General features: G+C 46.0%; 2 protein-coding genes across 3 annotated transcripts in view; one reads left to right on the forward strand and one right to left on the reverse strand.

Annotated features, from left to right (window-relative positions):
* Positions 1 to 9,136, forward strand: part of LOC114588147 (beta-1,3-galactosyltransferase 1-like) — a 62,271-nt gene extending 53,135 nt beyond the window's left edge. The window contains exon 2 of the mRNA XM_077921716.1: positions 7,149 to 9,136. Coding sequence (XP_077777842.1) covers positions 7,228 to 8,325 — 1,098 coding nt within the window. The 5' untranslated portion in view covers positions 7,149 to 7,227 and the 3' untranslated portion in view covers positions 8,326 to 9,136. The remainder of the gene's footprint in view (positions 1 to 7,148) is intronic.
* Positions 9,137 to 14,952: 5,816 nt separating this feature from the next.
* Positions 14,953 to 24,399, reverse strand: LOC114588121 (beta-1,3-galactosyltransferase 2-like). Of its 2 annotated transcripts, XM_077921717.1 has the most exons (4): positions 24,311 to 24,385; positions 17,244 to 21,607; positions 15,798 to 15,894; positions 14,953 to 15,190 (listed from the first exon to the last, which is right to left on the reverse strand). In XM_077921717.1, exon 2 carries the CDS (start codon positions 21,527 to 21,529, stop codon positions 20,429 to 20,431), a length of 1,101 nt encoding a protein of 366 aa, XP_077777843.1. In that variant the 5' UTR covers positions 21,530 to 21,607; positions 24,311 to 24,385; the 3' UTR covers positions 14,953 to 15,190; positions 15,798 to 15,894; positions 17,244 to 20,428. The 2 variants fall into 2 exon arrangements, 1 of the variants encoding a protein (XP_077777843.1); XR_013391192.1 differs by lacking the exon at positions 17,244 to 21,607 and having other exon boundaries at positions 24,311 to 24,399.
* Between the last annotated feature and the right edge of the window lie 405 nt (positions 24,400 to 24,804).

Raw genomic sequence — 24,804 nt, forward strand, 5'->3', positions numbered from 1 at the left:
GGGGCAGTGGCGTAGCGTGGGTTGTCAGCACCCGGGGCAAGGCAAGTAATTTGCGCCCACTAACCCGTGGATTTGTGCCCCCTAACCCATGGATTTGCCCTAACCCCAGATGTTGCGCCCGGTGCGGCTGGCCCCCCCTGCACCCCCCACGCTACTCCACCTTTACCTTTTAAAAACAATAAACCCTCACTCTTTCCTCATGGCAGGGCCGGCCTTGATTACTGTTGAGTTAGATGTGCAAAATACAACAAAGGGGTAAATAAGCCCACCCATTTATCCCCCCCCAGTAGATTTTATTAAAGCTTAAAAGAACATGTACAAATGTTAATATCAACCACAAAATAACTTTCTACAATGCAAAAAAAATGAAAAACCCTAATCTAAATAAAAAGAAAAAAGAAAAAGAGAGAGTGAGTGAGTGAAGGGAAGAGATTCTGATTCTACTGGCGGTTCCCTCGCTGCGAGAAGCCAAGTTACAGGGAACCAGGCAGAGGACCTTCTCAGTAGTGGCACCCACCCTGTGTAACGCCCTCCCACCAGATGTCAAAGAGCAAATAACTGCCAAACTTTTAGAAGACATCTGAAGGCAGCTCTGCTTAGGGAAGCTTTTAATGTTTAATAAAAAAGGTAAAGGTACCCCTGCCCGTACGGGCCAGTCTTGACAGACTCTGGGGTTGTGTGCCCATCTCACTTAAGAGGCCAGGGGCCAGCGCTGTCCGGAGACACTTCCGGGTCACGTGGCCAGCGTGACAAGCTGCATCTGGCAAGCCAGCGCAGCACACGGAAACGCCGTTTACCTTCCTGCCAGTAAGCGGTCCCTATTTATCTACTTGCACCCGGGGGTGCTTTCGAAGTGCTAGGTTGGCAGACGCTGGGACCGAACGACGAGAGCGCACCCCGCCGCGGGGATTCGAACCGCTGACCTTTCGATCAGCAAGCCCTAGGCGCTGAGGCTTTTACCCACAGCGCCACCCGCGTCCAATGTTTAATAGGTTATTGTATTTTAGTGTTTTGTTGGAAGCCGCCCTGAGTGGCTGGGGAAACCCAGCCAGATGCGCGGTGTATAAATAATAAATTGTTATTGTTATTATTATTCACCTGTCAGCTATATAAAAAAAAATTCAAAACATGTGCTCCAAGGTAACCCCCAACTATTCCACTTATAAAACAATATTTTATTTGGTCCACAAACCCAGATATCACAAATTCAAGTCCACCAACTTCCGGCTAGAATAAGCTCTTTATAATGGGGAACTTTACTTCATAAGCTATCCATTCTGAAGGAAATCAGCCCTGAGTGCTCACTAGAAGGACAGATCGTGAAGCTGAGGCTCCAAGACTTTGGCCACCTCATGAGAAGAAAAGACTCCCTTGAAAAGACCCTAATGTTGGGAAAGATGGAGGGCACAAGGAGAAGGGGACGACGGAGGACGAGATGGTTGGACAATGTTCTCGAAGCTACCAGCATGAGTTTGACCAAACCGAGGGAAGCAGTGGAAGACAGGAGTGCCTGGCATGCTCTGGTCCATGGGGTCACGAAGAGCCGGACATGACTAAACAACAAATTACTTCATAAGAAGTTTGTTGTGAACCAAATCCCTCCCCCCCCCCCCATTTAGGGCTTATTCTGGCTTGAAATCCATTGGGGCTCATCCATCACACATCCCAGGCCTATTTTGCACACCTTTCTCAATTATTTTTTGAATCTGTACTTGTCTGCAAAACACTGCAGCATTCTTACAGTCCTTTGGAGGGTATTCCTCTAAGTGCTCTGGCACCTCAGAAGTCACTTGGTAAAAATGGGTTGGATGAGGATTCAGCTGGAACCAATCTTACCTTGAAGCACACTAAAAATAAATTAACCACCACTTTCCTAAAAAATGTGGGCATCCAAGACAAACTGAAGTGAGTTGATGGAGGGCATTTTCCTTAAGGGGGAAAGAGGGGAGAAGAGCAGTCCAGCTTCTGGTGCCATAGCAACACCTAGTGGCAAAATCAGGCATTTTGAGTACTTTGACACTTTTGCCTTTTCTTTTACTGGAAAAAGGGAAGGGGTAATGCTGACTAGAGCTGGTGCAAATGCAAGTTAAGGGATTTAGTTAAAGTTAAACCAGTATGCCCTTTAAAATGGCTGAAAATATAGTAAATATACTTTCGATTTAAAAAAATACATTGCACACAGCTCAACAGCAGTATTCCATCGTGTTTACAAAGAAAAAGGTGGAACAGAAAATCTAAAATTTCAGTGGAGAACCTGTGGCCCTCCAGATGTTGAATAATTGCATGTGTGACCATTGACTCTGCAACCTCCTCCCCCAAATCTAAAGCAATGGCTTGGATCAGAGAAACCTCTTCTTAGGATCAACAAAATTCACGAATAGGGTGGTATGTGGCAGTAACGGCTAGGGTGGAATAGCTGAAAAACAAGTGGGAGCACGTTTACTTCTCTTCCATGACTGCCAATGTTTCTTTTCCTCAAGGAGCTTTCGAGTCTGTCACAATGTGGGAGAAGCTTCATGCAACATCTTCAGCGGCAAATAATGATGCTAAACGGAATCTAGAAAATGTTTCCATCTTCCTCTGTTTAGGTTGCTGAGTTGCAGCACTTCAAATGAAAGTGCAGTGACAGATATGCTCATGGATGTCCACATGGGTATTTCAAGGAGAAGCTATGCCACAGCCATCTTTGGGACGTTGCAGGAACAGTTGAGGCAGGCACCTTCTCTGGGATAGAGACAACAGAAGGCAATCCTGGCTGATGGTTCCTATCAGGTCTAGAAAAGGAACGTGCGTAGCACTGTCGTCTAAACCACTGGGCCTCTTGGGCTTGCCCCTCAGAAGGTTGGCAGTTTGAACGCACATGAAGGGGTGAGCTCCTGTTGCTCTGTTCTACTGAAGAGGCTCCTCATGAGGCCAGAGGAACATCGCCCGGTTGTGAGGCATGAAGGCTGCTCCCCACAAGGCCCTTTTCACCTGGCCTAGGGGGTGAGGCCCACACTCACCCAGCCCTACTGAAGAGGTGAATTATTAATTAATTAATTAATTAATTAATTAATTAATTAATTAATTATATTTACCCTGCCCATCCGGCTGGGTTTCCCCAGCCACTCTGAGCGGCTTCCAACAGAAGGTTAAAAATTTATTAAAATATCTGTCATTAAAAATTTCCCTAGACAGGGCTGCCTTCATGAGGCCGGAATAACATCGCCTGGCTGTGAGGCGTGGAAGCCACTCCCTGCAAGGCCCCTTCCACCTGGCCTAGGGGGTGAGGCCCAGACTCACCAGCCCTACAAAAGAGGCTCCTCATGAGGCCGGAGGAACATCGCCCACCTGTTGTTTTATTGATTTAATATGCTGTAAACCACTTTGAGATATTTATTAAAAATATAAAGCGGTATAGAAATTAAATAAATCAATAAGGTTATCCACTATTATTTGCTCTTTCCATTGAACCCTTAACAGCACCATTAAAACACAATGTAAAGTTTTGGAGTGTTGATATAAAAGGTTAAGTGCAGATGATCACTTTGTTCTCACATGAAATTGTGCTTTTATTGTCTAACCCAGAGGAAATGATGCCTGAAGCTTGGGGAGAATTAGACTAATGAAGCAAAATCTGATTTGCAACTTAGCTAGCTTCAACGTTTCCCCTTGATAACTAAAATATTTCGGAACATGTAACTGTAAGGAAATAAATTTTGCTCTCTTGCTCTGGCAGAGCAAAAAGAAAATGAAAACTAGGGAGAATCTAAATCTCTCATGCCTTGGATGCATCACCAGAGTGAAGATGTCAATTCTTGCAAGGTTTCTTCCTTTTTATTCCAAGTTTTACCAATTGTGATTGTTCCTGAGTGACAGGGTCCAATTCAGAAGTACCCTCAAGCTGTAGACCTGCTCCTTCCAGCAGTTTATGAACATTTTGCATAGCATAGAGAAAGCAGATTCAGTAAGCCTTTTCTCCCTCTCTAACAACACTTGAACTTGTGGACGTTCAGTGAAGCTGAATGTTGGAAGATTTAGGAGAGATAAAAGAAAGTACTTCTTCACTTCAAACTATGGAACTCTCACCCCATTATGAGGCAGGACTCGTAATTGCTTCCTTTTCGTTAAAGGTATTCTGTGGCCAGATATAGCCTATGTAACCTGCCAATTAGGGCAAGTACAGGAGGTTGTTGACATTTCTTCCAGCAATCTTAATTCCAGTTTGGGATTCATCCAGTCCAGCCTTTCGCATGATGAATTCTGCATATAAGTTAAATAAGCAGGGAGACATTACACAGTACAGGCTTGTTGTACTGCTTTCCCAGTTTTGAACCCATCAGTTGTTCCATATCCAGTTCTAAGCTATTCCTGTTTCAGATGAATAATGTAGCGCTCTAAAGATGTTGAGATTTAGACTACCTGTATCAGTGGCGTAGCGTGGGGGGGTGCAGGGGGGGCCGGCCGCACCGGGCGCAACATCTGGGGGGGGGGCGCACTCGCAGCTCTCTGCCCCTCCCGAGGTACTATTTCTGGGTTAGCGGAGTCTGTAACCTGAAGCGTATGTAACCCGAGGTACCACTGTACTTCCAAGTCAGCGTGCAAGGGATTGCAGGACCGGCGGACTTGGCGGTGGGGGTGGTTGCTGGAGCCTCGTCTGTCCTTTCAGCCCTGCACCCACCGCACACCCCTTCCTATGCCACTGGTAGCTAGGCGAGGCGGGGGGCACTGGGCGCCACACCTCGGCGCCTGCAGTGTGCCTGAGCCATGCGTCTGCGGGCGAACTGCCCGCAAGCTCCGCTCTGGCCTCTGCCCACCGCCTCAGCCTCCCTACAGCTGAGGGGGAGGCTGCAGCAAGGCTCCACGCAGCGCGCCCTGCCATGGCTCGCCCCCATGGCACTCGCCCCTGGCTGCAGGACGCGCGCGCCGCTGCTCGTAAGGAGTCCCCCTTCCTCCACCTTTGGGAAAGAGCTGGCGGGGGCAGTTTGCTTTCTAGCGATGATTGATTCCTACAAAGCTGGATCTTCTCCGGCCAGGCGACGTGGGGTCTGCGGGCGAGCTGGAGCCCTCAACCCGAGACTCAAAGGACTGAACCGCTATGTGGGTCCACTGCTCCTGCTGCCTTAGCTCGTTCGCTCCTCTCTCCCCCTGTTCATCCTCCACCCCCCACTCTATTCTCCTTTTATTCCACCCCCAAACCTCGATTTTCTTTGTGTGTTATAAACCCATTCAGGCAGATGCATGGCCCCATTGTTAATAACTATTAATTTCATTTATTTAAATCCCCAGATTACACAAGTGCTAAATAAGCAACATGAGCATAGCCATGATTTATGTTATAAGCAGGAGAGGCTTTACGTTGGCGGGCGGAGGCAGAACAGAGTTATCTGCGACGCAATTGGTCAGTTTGTTAAGTATTCTTTTACTGGATTTGGGGGGGGGGCTGCCCCTCCCGCCTTCGCCCATGATAAGGACCGGGGACCGGAGGGCTTTCCTTTTTCCATTTAAAACCTGCATATCCCAGAGGCCGGACACAGCTACAGACCCAGCAGCGGCTAGAGGACGCAGAAAGACTTCTCGGAAGCAGACATGACCCCAGCTCCTTCGTTTCTCCTCTTTTATCTTTGGTAGCTGCTGATAAACCGAGAACCCCTCCCCACTTCCACAACCCTCCTCCTGTAAAGGTGGCTTGGAGAGGTGTGGCCTCGCTTTTTTGTTGGTTTCTGTTTTGCCTGTTGCACCAACTGTGCTTGCTTTGTGCCAGCTCCTCGCCCTTCAGAAGGTTTGCTCTGCCTGGTGTGGGGGCATGATATTTTAAAGCAGCGAGGTGAAGAGACATAAACACTTCAACAAGACGCACTACCTGTGACCTGGAAGCATCCCCCCTTAACCCAAATATGTATTAAGATGGGTGTGACGCTGCACTATTCAGTGCTTGGGTGAACAGGCGCTTTGTACATGTTCAAGGGCATTCTCATTCCATCATCACCATTATTTCCAAAGCACTCCCTCCCCCCCCCCAAAAAAAATAGGGAGGGGGAATTTCCAAGGAAGATAGAGGGTCTCCAGTGTAGGTGCCAGCAGCATGCTCCCAAAGTTGGAAATCAAGGTTGATGAGTCATTGAGTAAAAACAAATAGGAACCTTCAGGTACATGAGAAGGCAATTTTGCCCTGTCACTGAAATACAGCCCCACTCTCTAACTCACCCATTTGAAAGTGCTTATCTGAAAATATTCTGATATTCTTCCGCCACTCCTATCTTAACTGATATGAACGCAGACTTTATGGCTTCAAAACCAATCCAACTTTTTCTCCCTCCTGCTTCACACTTTGCTTGGCTTGTTGAAGAGTTGTGGCATGCTGGATTTCGACTTGGGCTTTGCTCATGCTGCACTGGGGAGCCAAGGAACCTGCCGATGCCACCAGGGAGGTGAGGGTTACCCAGTGGCATAGCGTGGGGGGGGTCAGGGGGGGCCGGCCGCACCGGGCACAACATCTGGGGGGGGGGCACGCTCGCACTCGCAGCGCTAAAATCCACGGGTTAGGGGGCGCAAATTACTTGCCTTGCCCCAGGTGCTGACAACCCACGCTACGCCACTGACCTGTATTGCTTAATTTGCCTCCTGCACCTGCTGAATTTTTGTTTATGCTGCTGCTCTTTCAGTGCATTCCAAATTTTATGGCCTAATTGGGAAATACAGGGAGGAATTCCATGTAGCACAATGGCAATTGTTACATCAGTGGGCCCCACCCATTTGCTGTCTCAGATAGAGCCCCTTCCCTTTGTTTTCCTTTAATGGCTCATCACCCAAGTGATTACCTCATCACGAAGCTGGTCTGGCTGATATTTTAACACTTACTGGATGCAGGAATTCAGGAGTCTGGCACCCACAAACTCATATAACACTTTATTCGGAGTCCAATGGATCTGTAAATAGGTGGGTTGAGTGAATAATGCCAATCCCCAAGCACACTTTTTCCTTCCAGAAACAGATTGCAAGGGCAAGAAGGAGGTATTATGAGCAGGTCTTGAGCGTGTCGGCAGTTGGCAGACTGATTATCTGTGCACCCAGCCTGATCCCCAAAGCTTCCTTTGTGCACACACACACACACACACAGAGAGAGAGAACAGAATTCATCTCCCTTTCACTGGGCTTCTCTTTTGCAGGTTGCCTTTGGAAACAGGATAGAGGTGGCCAGGATCTCTCCCCACCCACGTACAGTCGGCAAGTGAAAGTGCCAGGAAGATGCTCATGACCAAGCTGCAGAATTTGCCCACTGTGGTCCTCTTCTGCTCTATTTTCCTTTTCCTACTTTTTGCGAAGAACAAATGGGAGTCTCTTGAGACGCTTTTCTCACCGCACAACCTCAAGGTGAAGGGTGGCCCAGATTTTGCATACAAAAGTGCCATAGGATTTGAATGGGAATGTGCAATTGAGAGGACAAAGGAGACCAAGCCCTCTGGTCTGATTTCCCCACCACCACCAGTGGCCAAGCGGCATCCCTTGGAGGTTGTCTATTCCACTGAATATAATTTCCTTCTCAACGAGCCAAAGAAATGCTGGGAGAGGAGCCCTTTCTTGATCCTGCTGGTGATAACTGAGCCCCAGAATTTTGCCACGAGGCAGGCCATCCGGCAGACATGGGGCAACGAGAGCTCGGTGCCTGGGGTTTCCATTCTTCATCTCTTTCTGACGGGTGTCCACCCAAAATTTGGATACCTGCTCCAGGCTCTTTTGGAAGAGGAGAGTTCCATCCACAGAGACATTATTCAGCAGGACTTCCTGGATACCTACAACAACCTTACCCTGAAGACTCTGATGGGCATGGAATGGATAAGCAAGTTCTGCCCCAATGCCACCTACGTGGTGAAGGCAGACAGTGACATCTTTCTCAATGTGAACTACATGGTGTCCCACCTGCTGCAGCCTCACCTGCCACCCAAGAAGAACTACATGACAGGGTACATCTACTGGAAAACAAAGCCAGTGCGTGAAAAGGCCTACAAGTGGTATGTGCCACGGGAGGTGTACCCCAATGAGACCTACCCGCCCTACTGTGCAGGCCCAGGGTATGTGTTCTCTGGGGATCTGGCCAAGAAGATCTACCAGGTAGCAAAGACCATCAAGGTCATTAACATGGAAGATGTCTTCATGGGAATCTGCCTGCATGAGCTGGGCATCAGCGTGACAAACAGCCCCTCGGGTCTCTTCAAGACGTTCCATGCCAAGTATGAGAAGTGCAAGCTCTCCAAGGTGGTGGTGGTGCATCCTCTGGTGGTGCCAGAGAAGCTGCTACAGATTTGGCCTGGCTTTCGGGACCAGAATCAGACTTGCAAGAGTTAAAAGTGAGGGAGGTGAACAGACACACAGCCTCTTGTGGAGAAGTTGGCGTAGAGGACTGGCAACATGCGGGCATTTTCCTGTACAATGGACAAATCCATGCCAACAAATTGAGATGAGGAAGGAGAGGATGGCTCAGAGAAGAAGGGAGATTCTGAGCTTGTCAAAATTGGCATTTATGCCCTCAGAAGCGAGCTGGTCCCACATAACATGCTCATCGTGCCGTGTGGTTCGTTGCCATTCACACTGCTCTCCTCCCCGTAGAATCTCTGCAGCTGCCCATAGCAACTTGTTTGGTCTGCTCTGAACTGACCACTGTGCTACTAATGTGCCAGATTGACAACCTCAGAGTTTTGAGATCATCACAGCCACCACCTCACCTACTGGAAGAGAGCAACCCTCAGGCCATGCAGGTGTGGCACTACGTAGGATTGCCATACGTCCAGGAATTCCCGGAAATATCCTCTTTTTGGGGTCCTAAATGCCCATCCAGGGGAATTTTACATTTTAAATCAATCGTTCGGGATTTTGGGTTTTTTAATATATATACTTTTTTGGGTGCAAGCAGTTCTGTATGTTTACCTCTTGAAATATGGCAACCAAAAAAAGCTCAACAATTTTTGTGTCTGTAAACCCTACACTAGGGCAATGCAGAATTCACCTATTCCAACATGTTGAAATGCAGCCTGGTCATCTTTAGAGTAATTTAAAGCTGATCAATAGAAGTTTCCTTCACAGTAGGAAGCCATACTCCACTTTAAGACATGCCTCTTTGGGTTGTTGCCAGTTGTTCAAAATACTTATTTGTCACCTTCTTTTGCTTTTTCATATATATAAATATAAATGCACACTCACATACACTGTCTGTTTTCAAAGAGCTTCTCCCAACACACAACGCAGCATTATTTATACATGAATCACCATAAAGACGTTAACCCAGCCATTCCCTGTTCTCTTTGAAGGATGAGATAAGGTTGAAAAGGAAGGAAAGGGTGAATCCTCAACCAGGGAAGAGCATTCAGAAAAAGTAATGTCTTTTTCGCTCTATAAGACGCACCAGACCATAAGACGCACCTAATTTTTGGAGGAGGAAAACAAGAAGAAAAATACAGTGGTGCCCCGCAAGACGAATGCCTCGCAAGACGGAAAACCCGCTAGACGAAAGGGTTTTCCGTTTTGGAGGTGCTTTGCAAAACGAATTTCCTATGGGCTTGCTTCGCAAGATGAAAATGTCTTGCGAGTTCCTGCAGGGTTCCCCCCCCCTTTTCCCAAGCCGCTAAGCCGCTTATCAGCTGATCCGCTAAGCCGCTTAACAGCTGATCCGATAAGCCGATAAGCCGCTTAACAGCTGATCGCTAAGCCGCTTAACAGCTGATCCGCTAAGCTGCTAAGCCGCCTAACAGCTGATCCGCTAAGCTGCTTATCAGCTGATCCGCTAAGCCGCTAATAGCGCTAATCCGCTAATCCGCTAATGGGCTTGCTTCGCAAGACGAAAAAACCGCAAGACGAAGAGACTCGCGGAACGGATTCTTTTTGTCTTGCGAGGCACCACTGTATACTGAATGCCAGAAGCCAGAACAGCAAGAGGGATTGCTGTTTTCACTGCACAATCCCTCTTGCTTCTCTGGCTTCTGCGAAAGCAACACAAAGCCTCTTCAGGGCAGGGGGAATGTTCCTCCAGCTGCTCTGAGGAGGCTTCGTGTGGCTATCCCAGAAGCCAGAACAGCAAGAGGGATCTCTGCACAGCGAAAGCAACAATCCCTCTTACTGTTCTGGCTTCTGGGATAACTGTGCAGCCTGCATTTGCTCCATAAGAGACACACATATTCCCCCTTACCTTTTAGGAGGGAAAAGTGTGTCTTATAGAGCGAAAAATTCGGTATTTTCTAGTATAGTACAGTGATACCTCGGGTTAAGTACTTAATTCCTTCTGGAGGTCCGTTCTTAACCTGAAGCACCACTTAGCTAATGGGGCCTCCTGCTGCTGCCGCGCCCCCGGAGCACGATTTCTGTTCTCATCCTGAAGCAAAGTTCTTAACCCGAGGTACTATTTCTGGGTTAGTGGAGTCTGTAACCTGAAGTGTATGTACTTGAAGCGTCTGTAACCCGAGGTACCACTGTACATTGTTTATTGCTTTCATTTTATGGATTCATGGTCTTGTTAGATAGCAAAATTCATGCTAAATTGCTGTTTTAGGTGTTGTTTTTAAAAGTCTGGAATGGATCAATCTATTTTGCATTACTTTCTATGGGAAAGCTTGCCTTGGTTTTGGAACACTTTGGTTTTTGAACAGACTTCTGGAACGGATTAAGTTTGAGAACCAAGGTACCATTGTAATTGGGAAGCTTGAATTATTCATAAACAAAAGCAGCAGCTTTCAGTAGCCTCCCCTCACTCTCAGGAGGGAGAAGAGGCAAAAGGCACATGCAAGACCAAGCTTTGTGCTCATAACTTAAACTGAGGATCCAATCAATGCCAGTGCATACCAGGTCAATCACTGGCCAATACGGTAATGGTAACTGCAGTGCCGGATTTAGGGCAGCATGAGCAGTATCCCTGCACAGCACTGAGACGAGGCAGTGCAAAATCATCATTATCATCATCAAACAAACCTATATTTATAGGCTTTATTTATTTATTTATTTATTTATTTATTTATTTATTTATTTATCTTGACTGTGTTGCCATCTCTCAATACAGTATTGAACGAAGATGGTATTGTCGCACACAGATTTAGACATGGAGACTCCTCTGCAACAAATAAATTGGAAAAGCCCAATGATTGTCTGTTCTGTCTCATGAGCTCCATTATCCGTTTTATATCAAAGGGATAGGCTTACCTCGCTCCCCACCCCCAATACTTTATTCAAGTTGGCATCCCCGCCCCCTTGGTCACCCTAATATGAGATCCAAATGTTCGCCTCCATCCTCCTTCCTGCCCTCACACAGAAGACTGGTCCTGTTTGCCGTAGCCCAGCGTTGCCAAGGTAAGAGAACTTTTGTTTGTCCTGTGGAAGACTCTATGGCATCACGCTGGAATAATAGAGGATAAGTTACTTATCAACCAAGGAAGCATTAGGACAATCTGATTTAACTAAGGTTAGATCACCCCACATGCTTGACATGAGTGCTCCTCACCAAAATTGTAATGTTTTAGACCAGTGTTTCCCAAACCTTCCAGCTGTTTTTGGACTACAACTCCCATCAATCCCTGGCCACTGGTCCTGCTAGCTAGGGATGATGGGTGCTGTAGAGGCTTGCTGGTTTAGAGGCTTGTTGTGGGCAATACATAGCCCCATGCCTAGTATCCTCCACAAATTTGTGGCGTCTGATTATCGCGCTTGGGGTGGATGTGATTGCAGAATGAAGTGCTGGAGGTGATCTGGACAAACATTTGTTCCAGGAAAGATGCCACCAAGGGGTTCTGCAACCTCCCATCTACACTGAAGTAAAAAGCCCCCAGTGTTGTAACCTTTTCTCATAGGGAAGTCACTCCAATTCCTTGCTCATTTGGGTTGTCCATTTCTGATTCCCTCCCCACCCCCCAGCTCTGCAGTACAGTGGTACCTCGGGTTAAGTGCTTAATTTGTTCCGGAGGTCTGTTCTTAACCTGAAACTGTTCTTAACCTGAAGCACCACTTTAGCTAATGGGGTCTCCTGCTGCTGCCGCACCGCCTGATCCCAATTTCTGTTCTTATCCTGAAACAAAGTTCTTAACCTGAAGCACTATTTCTGGGTTAGTGGAGTGTGTAACCTGAAGCGTATGTAACCTGAAGCATATGTAACCCAAGGTACCACTGTATGCTTTATACTGAGATTCCTGCACTGCAGGGGGTTGGACTAGATGACTCTTGGGGTCCCTTCCAACTCCATGATTCTATAAGGTGAGGCAACCAGTACTGTATGCAGTATTCCAAGTGGTTGTTGCAACAGAAATTTGTGTAACAATATTATGATATTCACATTTTAGTTTTTATCCCCTTTCCTAATAATGATCCACAACATTGAATTATTCTGTCTCACAGCTGTATCTAAGTATTCCGGTTTGTCTTTATTTTTTAAAAAACACAAAAATCCCTTCCTGCAAACCGCAAGATTCTATTGTTCAGAGAAAAATAACAGGCCACCCCAATCTCTGAGTCCAGGGATCTTGGCATGCTTTACACAGGGTCTGTGCTCCCTTTTGGACAATTATTTATTTACGTATATATGCCACTTGAGTCTACATTGGAGGGATTCCCAGCATTCACATCTCAGTAGAGGCTTGCTTGCTTGCTACAGAAGCGCAGCACTGGATTCAGCGGCAACCAAACAGTCCTCTCTGTGTCTCTTCGAAAACAGCTTGAAGAAAACAATTCCGCATCACCCTACATCATCCAAGCTGGAACCCTCAACCTTTTCTTTCCCTGCCCACTAACACGCATAAGCTGGAGAAACCACTCCTCTCTGTCATTTGATGACTTCCCTGATGAGTTGATGACTGGGCTTAAGGGCTTATCTCCCCAGGATGCCCAGGTCCAGAAAAACCAGGTTGGCCCACATTTTTACACGCTTGAATAAAATGTCTGTCAGCTCATCTTAATTCTCAAAAGTACTGATCAAACACTGAAATATACTCCGAGTCGAGAGTGGATTTCATGCTCTTTATTCAGCTCATAGTGGTGAGGAGAAATGAAAGTTTCCCCAAAGTATCTGCTTTATATACATTATTTACACAATGGGCTGCACGTGATTGGCTAATTCCTGAATTCTCCTGTAGGCCAATCAGGTTGTGAATTCACTTCCATCTGGAGCTGGATTGGGTGGCTCCTGCAGACCAATCATACTGCTGCATTGTTCTAGGACCAATCAGACTGCTTCATTTTGTATCCTATTGTTCTAGGACCAATCAGACTGCTGCATTTTGGATCCTATTCAACTCAGTACATAACAAACACCATCACTAAAGAATCTAGAGGAGATCAGGGCACCACAACCCCATAACATCAACCTCTTCCCGAAGCACACATCTGACCCAGATGTGCCGACGAAAAGGAAATGTACTGTTGTAAACAAAAAATGCCCTTTTTCTTTTATGTGGTATCCAAAAGCCCACAGAGAGTCCTTACATAGGTTCCCTATTGGTAGGAGAAAATAACAGAGGCCAATGAGAGAATATTGAGAAGGAAAGCAGCTAGTAAGCCTGATCTTTATTAAAGCTGTTGCAACAGGGTCCTCACTCACTCCACACAGGAGGGAGGAGGAACCCACAACAATGGCTCACAAGGCCTTATATAGACATTTTGAAATTGCCACCCTGTAGATCAAGACCACCCCCAGAAACATCATACGTACATCACAGAAGGGGTGTAACCTAAGACTACCCCCAGATACATCATACCTACATCACAGAAAAGGCGGTCTAAAACAGAAATTTGAATGATGTTTTTCTCCTGTCCTTGTTTATCTCCTGTCTGGCAGGTTACTTGGTTGGATACCCTGGGGAGCCTGGCCAGTCTTTTGTAGTGATAAATACTTAGTAATGATAAATACTTTATTCCTAAGTCAGGTCACAGGTTCACCCTATTCAAACACAGACATACCCTTAAGACAGGATTTGTGAAGGAAACGACAATGGGGAGGCTTTTCCATTTTCCTTTGACCTTGCAGAGAAAACATTTGGTCAGTTTGGGACAGTCTGGGAATAAAAAATAGTTCCAGGTCGGTCTTCCTGTGCTGATCTATGTACTTGCTTGGTTGGTACACTCATGAACATTTCACATATATCTAAGACCTCAAAATTCCTATCACAAGAAGGTCCTGCTGTGGTCGTAAGATGGTTGCTGTATTCAGAACCGGGAAGGGATTTTCCCTGCATTGGCAGGTTTCACCTTCCATGTAGCATTTTGTCACAACTATGGAGGTTTTAGGCCTTGGCAAGGTATCCTTTAGTCTAACATCAAGTTGGGGGGGGGTGCATCTGTAGATGTGCCGACAGAAAGGAAAAGTACACAACTTTCCTGTAAAAAGAAAATGTAAGTAGAGGCATTTAGAACAAATCAAAGCAGATCATAATACGGTACTTTTAGCCCAACGCAGCAATTTCCAGTTCCTCGTGAATTCCCCAGGCTTCCTCCTTCCTCCTTCTTTGTGCATAGTTCAGTCAGAGCTGCATCTCAAAGGTGGATTTCAAACACACTAACAGTTACCAGAGCAATTCTTTTTTAAAAATCACAATAGTGTTTTAAAAAATAGTAAAAAAATATAAACATGCAAAAAAAGCACTGTGCTACAAAGTCCATTGCTAAGACCAGCGGGAAAAGTAAAAGAGTCTCAGATAACAGACTCAAACCTCTGCCCTGCTCCCCCAGTGGGCAGCTGCTTGCATGGCCTTCTGTCTTGTGGCCTCCACAGAGTTCCTTGTCTTGGTATCGTCACAAATTTCTCGGTCCAAGTAAATTAATCATCTTGGACCTCATCTGTTTAGCTTTGGCCTCCCCTCTGGTTGTGGGTCAGAAGCTCTAAACTTGCACCCCAGTCCCGAAACAATCTCTGCAGCCACATCAAGACACAATTCCAGGATCAAATCTGCTTTCTCACTAGCACACCCTCCAACATTTCTGTATTGAAAATAGAGACGTGACGTCGTATTCCATAATAATCATTTTATTATTTATACCCTGCCCATCTGACTGGGTTGACCCAGCCACTCTGGGCAGCTTCCAGCATATATAAAAACATAATAAAACAAACATTCATAAACTTCCGCATACTGGGCTGCCTTCAAATGTCTTCTAAAGGTTGTACTGTATAGTTACTTATCTCCTTGGCTTGGGGGTCGCATAACTCCATACCCTCCAATATTTCTTCGATGAAGATAGGGACGTCCTAAGGAAAAGCACAAAATTCCGGGATCAAATCAGAAACTGGGACAACTTCTGTAAATTTGGGACTGTCCCTGGAAAATAAGGACACTTGGAGGGGCTGCTGGGGGTCCTCTCCATCTTTCTACATCCTGGCCCAGTCCATCCACAGCCCCAAACCACAGATCAGAGTCCTGCCCCCAGTCCCTGTCAGGGGCATCTTCTTCCAAGTCCATTGGCCTAGACCCCCCTTCTCTCTCTCTCTCTCTCCTTAATCACAACTTATCTGAAGCGCTTCATGGGACCCAACCAAGGCAGGTAACCCTCCCACGGACCAATTCAAGGACATTTGAAGTTCATTTTTTATAAATACCATATTAGATTAATGTCTGGTTAACTAAAACAACAATTTCCGCCTTTTTAAAATATACACAATATCTTCTTGTTGTTGATCTCTTTTGCTTTCAACATGGGTATTCTTGTTTCTTCTTTTTTGTGTGTCTCCTCTTACTCTGTGCACTTGTAATTAAAAACAAATACAGTTTTCCATCAGACTATGTCACCCAAGCTGAAACCCCTAAACCTTTTCTTTCCCTGCCGAATAACGCACATATATTGAGGAGGAGCCTTACCCTCCCCTTTCACACAGGCTTAGCGCTATTGATGACTTCTCGGATGAGTTGATCACTGGATTTAACAGCTTGCCTCCCTGGAATGCGCTGACAATATCTGGGGAACAAGGAAGAACAAGAGCCAAAATGTTTGAGAAAGGAAATCTTACTGCCCGTATGATTAGCTACAAATGCTTTCCAAATCTACTCCAATATGCTACTGGTGCAGGCATTCAGATATTATCATAAAAGTATCTCTATGCTTCTTTTTCTAATAGCAAGGATTTGCTTAACTCCAAATCCCTTCCCCTTGTCATCATCCACATCATGGGTAGGCAAACTAAGGCCCAGGGACCAGATGCAGCCCAATTGCCTTCTAAATCCAGTCTGCGGACGGTCCGAAAATCAGCGTGTTTTTACATGAGTAGAATGTGTCCTTTTATTTCAAATGCATCTCTGGGTTATTTGTGGGGCATAGGAAGTTGTTCTATTTCTCTTTTTTCAAAATATAGTCTGGCCCTCCACACGGTCTGAGGAACGTGGACCGGCCCCCTGCTGAAAAAGTTTGCTGACCCCTGATCCACATCCTCCTAGCTATGGGGGCCAAGATGCTGGTCCATCTCTCCCTCCACAGTAAAAGTGGGGCTGAAGGAGTCCCAAACACCAGGCTACCGATCTAATCAACAACACCAAAAACCTTGCATTTTCACTTGCCAACAGCAAAAGGATATTCGAAAAGGTGGCTCTGTTTGTTCTATAGCAGCAAATTTACATCGGCCTATTTAGAAATTATTGTAGCTGGTTGCTGTAATCTTTGTATTTATTATTTTCCTTGTTCTCCACCCCACCCCCCAAATACCTTATGTGAAATCTTGCCTGGAGAACTTAAACACTTGCCACTTGGGTGGTATTTGGGTTTGTCCCAAATAAAAGTTTTGCTGAACTGAGGATTTTTTACTGTGTATTTCCCTGTTTAGGGAAGTTTTTAATGTCTGATGTTTTATTGTGTTTTTAATATTCTGTTGAGAGCCGCCCAGAGTGGCTGGGGAAACCCAGTCAGATGGGCGGGGTATAAATAATAAATTATTATTATATAATGTTATTATTATTTTATAATCGTTTCTTTTAGAATTTTGTTGGCATGGATGGCCCTTGCTAGGGCCTAAAACATGATGCTTCAGTTAAGAGGATCAACAACAATCAGTGTTGGATTGTCTTTTAATCATTGTGGTTCTCTCCCCCCCCCCTCATGTTTTCAGCTGTTCTTATTTTTATCTGTAAGCTTTTGTTGGCGTCTCTCGGTGCTGCACAGGCTGGGGCAACCTTTCCCAGGCCAATTTGGGCAGTGTGGCATCTTCCAAGGATGGGGAATTGCTTATAACACAAGCATCTGTCAGAAGAGAAAGAGTGCACTTTTCTGGAGCCTCAAGGTACAAGGATTCCCAGCCCAGACTGCAAAACCATTACCAGGAGGAGGGAAAGTGATGCTAAATTGTAGCTCATATAGATGTATGTAGGTGCCTCCTGTCCAGCTCTCGTGAGATGTGCTGTTCTGCAGAACGGAGAGAGATTGTGCAGTTAAATGAGGACCTGAAGCTTGAGATACAGAGAGATTTGTGCTTGCCTATGAGACATGCTTTCTCAAGAACAACCAACCCCAGAGTTCCTTGTGCATAATAGACTGCATGGAGGAACCGTCGGTTAAAGGCTGGTGAAACTGATCCCAGGGGCACAGTAGAAGACAGGGCTGCTGCTTTACAGGCTCAAACTATAGAGGTCTACTTGACACCCACGCTGCCATGGCATGCTGTAAATGCAGTTCACAGCTGTTTCTGATGAGCGTTCTCAGAATTTTCCTCCCAAAAGGTTCATTTAGGTTCTTATTAACAAAAATCAGCAACGTGTGTTATGGGTTTTTGGGCAACACCAATAACTGACAGAAGCCAAAAGAAGTTTCAGTAAGTGAAAATGTTGTTGGAGACTGACGAATTCATTATATCCGTGACCTGGAACATATTCCCACCCGGAGTCTATTCTGGGATGGCCTCAGGGTATATGAGAAACCTGGCAAGTGGCTTTCTTATATATTACGAGCTAATAAAACACTTCTCAGATTGTATCATCGTAATCGCAGCATTATTTTAGACTCTACTTTTCTCCCACTTAGCGGCCCGCAAAGCAACTTACAATAAAGAAACACAAACAATACTAAAAAAACAAGATACAGATATATAAATAAATCAGTTTAATAAAATCATAATAAAACAAAAGACATAGTTTATATGAATAAAATAGGGAACAACGGAGTTTTTCCTACACAGGCATTTAAGTCTCCGGCCAACATTATAAGACAAGTGAAAAGGGCGTTCAGTAAAAAAATATCAAGTCTGTTCTTGGGATCCCCAGCGTAGCTCCAAGGGCACTACAAGGCCCATTAGGACCCCCCAGCTCCTACCAATTTTTAACAACGAACTAGGGTCTTTTGGCTTAGGGGAGGGTTGGCTGATACATGCTGCCTGCTTTTTAATGTTTTTTATTTGTTTTGCCAGATGTAGGTGTTTTAGGGTTGGGGAGGTTCTGGGCATACCCAGTTTCTCTTCTGTGAAGTGGGTTCAGTGGAGCATGAAAAAATTTCGGACTTGTATAATGATACTTCAGTTACTTTTTCTGAATTCTATTCCCTGGTTTAGAATTCACCTTTTCCTTCCTTTTCATCCTTATCTCCCTCCTCCCTCCTCGTTCATTCCCCTTGAATGAGTGCAATCCAAACTCCTCAGGGCCTTCTACAAGTTCCTAGATGCATTTCAAATGCATGGGTCAGACTAGAAACAGGGATGATGAAAGTCGAAGCTCATATTAGTCTAACATCAATATATAAGTGGCTAACTCTGAAACTGCTTCCCGGAGGAATAGCCCCATTGATTCTGAGTGACCAGTTTCAGTCTGGCTGAAGTTTAAGCAGTCTTAAACACTCTTCAGAAACTGGGTCTTGCTCCCCAAACCCTCATAACTATGGGCCTGGGCCAAGCTAGATCTGTGGTTAGGCAAAGAATCATGGACATAGAGAGACAACGGGACTGTACAAGGGTCCCCAATTATAAAATCATAGAAAACAGGAGATACGTAGCCACTCCAGCAACATATCTCTATTGCATCACATCCAGAAACGCAAGAAGGGCTTTCACTCTTGCTAGAAGCTCGGCCTTGCCCTCACTGGTTCTGGAAGGCTCCTATAGAAGAGTCCCATTTGCATAGAGACTTTGCGCCTGCCCATTAGGGGAAATAGGAAGCCCCGAACATATATTTTTTAGATGTCCTTTTTATGCTGAGATTCGTAGAGACACCATTGAGCTTTTGCTGAAGAGGCCCGCCGATCTTTCAGACAAATCTAAACTTAATTCTCTCCTCTAAGGCAAAGATCACAAGACGACCTGGCTGGTAGCCAGATTCTGAGCCCAGATTTGTAGGCACAGATCATCCTCTAGAATAACATAGCTTACTAGGGAAAAGCTGAAGCCGCCCTTTGGGGCGCCTCAGGGTCAGTTTTTATGGTAGCCCAAATCTCCGTTGTACATGTGTATGTATATAGCTCAATTTTAACTCATGAGCTATTGCTGCAATCTGCTCTAATTGTATATTTTATCTTTATGAATGCTGTTTTTATTGTTTTTATTTATTATAAATTTTCTATCTATCAACATCTCATCCTTCAAAGAGAACAGGGGATGGTTGTGTTAACGTCTTTATGGTAATTCATGTATAAATAATGCTGTGTTGTGTGCTGGGAAAAGCTTTCTGAAAAGTGTGTGTGTGTGTGTGTGTGTGTGTGTGTGTGTGTATTTATATATATGAAAAAGCAACAGAAGATGGCAAATAAGTTTTTTGCACAACTGGCAACAACCTAAAGAGGCAGATGCTATGTGGAGTATGGCTTCCTACTGTGGAGGAAACTTCTAATGATCTGCTTTAAATTATTCTGAAGATGACCAGCCTGCATTTCAATATGTTGGAGCAGGTGAACTCTGCATTGGGTTTTGCAGACACAAAAATTGTTGAGCTTTTTTTGGGTTGCCATTTTTCAAGAGGTAAACATGCAGAACATGTATATATATTTAAAAACCCCAAATCCCGAACAATTGCTTTAAAATGTATAATTCCCCCTGGATGGGCATGTAGGACCCCAAAAAGAGGATATTTCTGGGAAATCCTGGATATATGGCAACCCTATGCCTAGTGCCACACCTGCATGGCCGCAGGGTTGCTCTCTTCCAGTAGGTGAGGTGGTGGCTGTGATGATCTCAAAACCCTGAGGTTGTCAATTTGGCACATTAGTAGCACAGTGGTCAGTTCAGAGCAGACCAAACAAGTTGCTATGGGCAGCTGCAGAGATTCTACGGGGAGGAGAGCAGTGTGAATGGCAACGAACCACACGCATGATGAGCATGTTATGTGGGGCCAGCTCGCTTCTGAGGGCATAAATACCAATTTCGACAAGCACAGAATCTCCCTTCTTCTCTGAGCCATCCTTCCCTTTCCTCACTGCAATTTGTTGGCATGGATTTGTCCATTGTACAGGAACATGCCCATGTGTTGCCAGTCCTCTACGCCAACTTCTCCACAAGAGGCTGTGTGTCTGTTCACCTCCCTCCCTTTTAACTCTTGCAAGTCTGGTTCTGGTCCCGAAAGCCAGGCCAAATCTGCAGCAGCTCCTCTGGCCCGTAGTGATGCACCACCACCACCTTGGAGAACTTGCACTTCTCATACTTGACTTTGTTCACATTGAAGAGACCCGAGGGGCTGTTTGTCACACTGATGCCCAGCTCATACAGGCAGATTCCCATGAAGACATCTTCCATGTTAATGACCCTGATGGTCTTTGCTACCTGATAGATCTTCTTGGCCAGATCCCCAGAGAACACATACCCTGGGCCTGCGCAGAAGGGCGGGTAGGTCTCATTGGGATACACCTCCCGTGGCACATACCACTTGTAGGCCTTGTTACGTACTGGTTTTGAATTCCTGTAGATGTGACCTGTCATGTAGTTCTTCTTGGCTGGCAAGTGAGGCTGCAGCAGGTGGGACACCATGTAGTTCACATTGAGAAAGATGTCACTGTCTGCCTTCACCACGTAGGTGGCATTGGGGCAGAACTTGCTTATCCACTCCATGCCCATCAGAGTCTTCAGGGTAAGGTTGTTGTAGGTATCCAGGAAGTCCTGCTGAATAATGTCTCTGTGGATGGAACTCTCCTCTTCCAATAGGGCTTGGAGCAGGTATCCAAATTTTGGGTGGACACCCGTCAGAAAGAGACGAAGAATGGAAACCCCAGGCACCGAGCTCTCGTTGCCCCATGTCTGCCGGATGGCCTGCCTTGTGGCAAAATCCTGGGGCTCAGTTATCACCAGCAGGATCAAGAAAGGGCTCCTCTCCCAGCATTTCTTTGGCTCGTTGAGAAGGAACTTATAATCAGTGGAATAGACAACCTCCAAGGGATGCCGCTTGGCCACTGGTGGTGGTGGGGAAATCAGACCAGAGGGCTTGGTCTCCTTTGTCCTCTCCAGTGCAGATTCCCATTCAAATACCATGGCACTTTTACGATCGCCTGCGGAATTTGGGCTGCCCTTGAGCTTGATGTTGGGCAGCGAGGAAATCATCACAAGAGACTCCCATTTGTTCTTCACAACAATTAGGAAAAGTAAAAAAGAGCAGAAGAGGACCACAGTGGGCAAATGCTGCAGCTTGGTCATGAGCATCTTCCTGGCACCTTCACCTGCAGACTATGTGGGTGGGGGAGAGATCCTGGCCAGCTCTGTCCCGTTTCCAAAGGCAACCTGCAAAAGAGAAGCCCAGTGAAAGGGAGATGAATTCTGTTCTCTCTTTCTGTGTGTGTGTGTGTGTGTGTGTGTGTGTGTGCGCGCGTGTGTGCACACAAGGGGAGCTTTGGGGATCAGGCTGGGCGCACATAGAATCAGTCTGCCAACTGTCGACACACTCAAGACCTGCTAATAACACCTGCCTTCTTGCCCTTGCAATCTGTTTCTGGAAGGAAAATATGCACTCTCAGGGTTTTGCTGTGATGGCCTGGGAATCCGATTCAGAGGATGAACCGGAGGAATCCCAGCCTGCACAGGAGTCCCCGCCTCCAGGGCTGGCTGAACTGGGGCAGGGCCTTGATTCTGAGGCGCCTGCACCTGTGCCGGATCCTCAGGAGCAGGCACCAGGTGAATCCATTTTGGCTCCAGAGGTAGTTGAGGACTCAGTGCCTACAGGTGAGTCTCCCCCTGGGCCCAGTAACCCTTCAGCCTCTCCTGAACTGCAGAGGCGAAGGGAACTGGTTTCTCCCAGGAAGAGTGCTCGCCTTAAGGCCAGGAGAGGCGGGTCTCCTGGGGGCCGGGGCCGCCCCTGGCCTCAGAGAAGATAAAGGCCAGTCAGCCCGGTCCCAGGTTGCGGGAGCAACGTCGTCGCTGAGTACCTGCTCCTGTCCGGACCCAGACCTGACCCTCCATTGTTCCTGTCCCCGCTCGGCTTCCTGCTTCAGGCCCCGCCCCGCTCCTCGCGAACTGTTTCCAGGCTAGTGACCCAGGACCGGACTTCGACTAGGTTAACGGGACCAGCACATTGGCATTATTCACTCAACCCATCTATTTACAGATCCATTGGAATCCGAATAAAGTGTTATATGAGTTTGTGGGTGCCAGACTCCTGAACTCCTGGATCCAGTAAGTGTTAAAGGAAAACAAAGGGAAGGGGCTCTGTCTGGGACAGCAAATGGGTGGGGCCCCTCCCCCAGTCTCCCCCAGCTAGAAAGACAAAGTTAAAGTTTTGGGGAACTGTGATGTGAACTAGAGGGAAAGCTGCAGGCTGGAAAGGCACAGAGGCAGAGCATGTTTGATTTCTGCTGAGATCCACAGCTGTGGCTACGGGAGAAACAATAACTTATTGAGGTGATTATGCTGGGACCCTCTCCATCATAGGCTCAGGTTGTATATATGTATGTGTCAATTAACCAAATAAAGACCACATTGTCTCCACTGTGCCTCACTTCCAAAAGGAAACACAAACTCTGGGTAAAGTGCCCAGCTGGGTGTGTGCCAGGGTGTCTGGTAAGCTGAAAAGCTTGCACTGATGGAACAATTGCCAATGTGCTACATGGAATTCCCCCCTGTATTTCCAAATTAGGCCAAATTATTATTACTATTACTATTACTATTATTATTCATGTACAATTGTTATCCTGGCATACACCTTCTTGGTGGGAAAAGGACCATTCTTAATTTTACTCGCACTGGCAAAGCCTGAAAGCGTATTAACATAGTGGTTCTACCATCCTTGTGCTGGTGGAGCCCCTATGTTGGTGGCTCAAAGGGGTGGAGGTGGAGACATGGTGGAGTTGGCGCAAAGCTCAGTCATGGAGTTACACTTGCTCAGAGCTTTCTCCCTCCCCCTGCCTTGTTGGCATAAATCTACAAAAGGTCGGGTACCCGTTAGAACATTAACTTTAAAATCAATCGGCTGCTCTCCTCTCCATCTCAGGACAGGAGTCCAAATAGTAATAGTTCAATCAAAACCCCACCCCTTTCCCTTTTCTTTTTGGTTAATATCCACCCTGAAGAGAAGAATTCTGATGAACTAAGAAGCTTGCTCATTACTTTCAATCCATATTAATAAAGGAGCTATGCTGCTGTCGCTCTTTGGGTTTTATCTTGTGGGCCGCCATGGACCAATGTCCATGTCTGTATTGCTTTCAGATTCACAGTGATTAATATGTTCCCTTCTCTAGTTCTGTTATTCATGTTATTTGTTTAAAAGGTTGGTTTATTTGCAGCTCGATAAACTGGAGACTCTCCTCTTGGTTCAAGAACTTGTTAACCCTCTTGTTAAATATAGTTTTTGATAAACTACTTATAGGTCTTAATTACTTGCGAGCATTTTGCTGAGATCCTTTGCTGCCCTTGCCCTTCTCCAGACTTCAGTCTTGGCTCCAGTACAGATTGAGCTGGTTTGCCTTTTCTGCTTCTGCACCAGAAGAAGCAACAGCTTTCTGCTGAATATGGAGAAATGGTTCAGGCACACCTGTGCTTGTTTTGGGTGGTTCCACGTCTTTTTTCTTTCTTGCAATTTTGCCAAAAAGCTCAACAAACAACTTCCCCTCAACAAAAACTCAACAACGTTTCCCTCCCCCAAAAATTCAACAACTGCCGTCCCCCAAAGCCACTTCAGCAACTTTTGTGTCCCGATATTCACTGTTTGAAATATGGCAACCTTAGACTAGGTCTCCTCCAGAGACAGTATAAAACCACAAGGGGCTGCCATATGAGAGACAGAGTGCTCAGCCACCAGCAGCCCCCAGCTCACTCACCTGCATAAATCTCCTTGTCACCTTTGGTGACCAAGCAAATGGTTAAATAAATACATGACCTTTGCCATCATCAATTTCAAAGGAAATCTCATCCAGTGCTCCAGGTATTTGTTCTCTCCCTCCTTGAGGGCCTTTCTACCCCTCTCCCATTCTCTTCTCTCAGGTGAGCACTTACCTGCCTGAGGTGCTGTTCACTCAAGGTTGCAACCTGCCTTTGAAAGAATACTCCAGCTGCATGTCAGCTGCAATTTACCTTTCCCCGGGGAGGGTGTGGCACAAGAGGAAGGGACAACGCCTATGTCATCCAGCTAAAACAGAAGGGAGGGAGCAGGGATTCTGCTTCCAGGAGAGTCTTTATTCCAGGACCATTGTGGCACCTGGAAAGACTCACCACCTGCATGCCAATCCCATGCTGAATCACACACACACACACCAGAAAAGAAGAACATGCCCCTCAGAACCCAAAGTGTTAATATAATGCATACCCTCCGTCATTTCTCCAAATAGGGATGCCCTGTTCATTCATTCATTCATTTATTATTATTATTATTATTATTATTATTATTATTATTATTATTACTACTACTACTACTATTCTATTTATACCCTGCTCTGGGTGGTTTCCAACATATAATAATAAAATATTAAACATTTAAAAACTTCCTACTT

This window comes from Podarcis muralis, chromosome 17 (genome assembly GCF_964188315.1).
Source record: "Podarcis muralis chromosome 17, rPodMur119.hap1.1, whole genome shotgun sequence".
In the NCBI taxonomy this organism is placed as follows: Eukaryota; Metazoa; Chordata; class Lepidosauria; order Squamata; family Lacertidae; genus Podarcis; species Podarcis muralis.

What these genes read in the sequence shown, in the direction of transcription:
- LOC114588121 (XM_077921717.1), bottom strand. Translation starts at nt 21,529, where the DNA reads ATGCTCATGACCAAGCTGCAGCATTTGCCCACTGTGGTCCTCTTCTGC.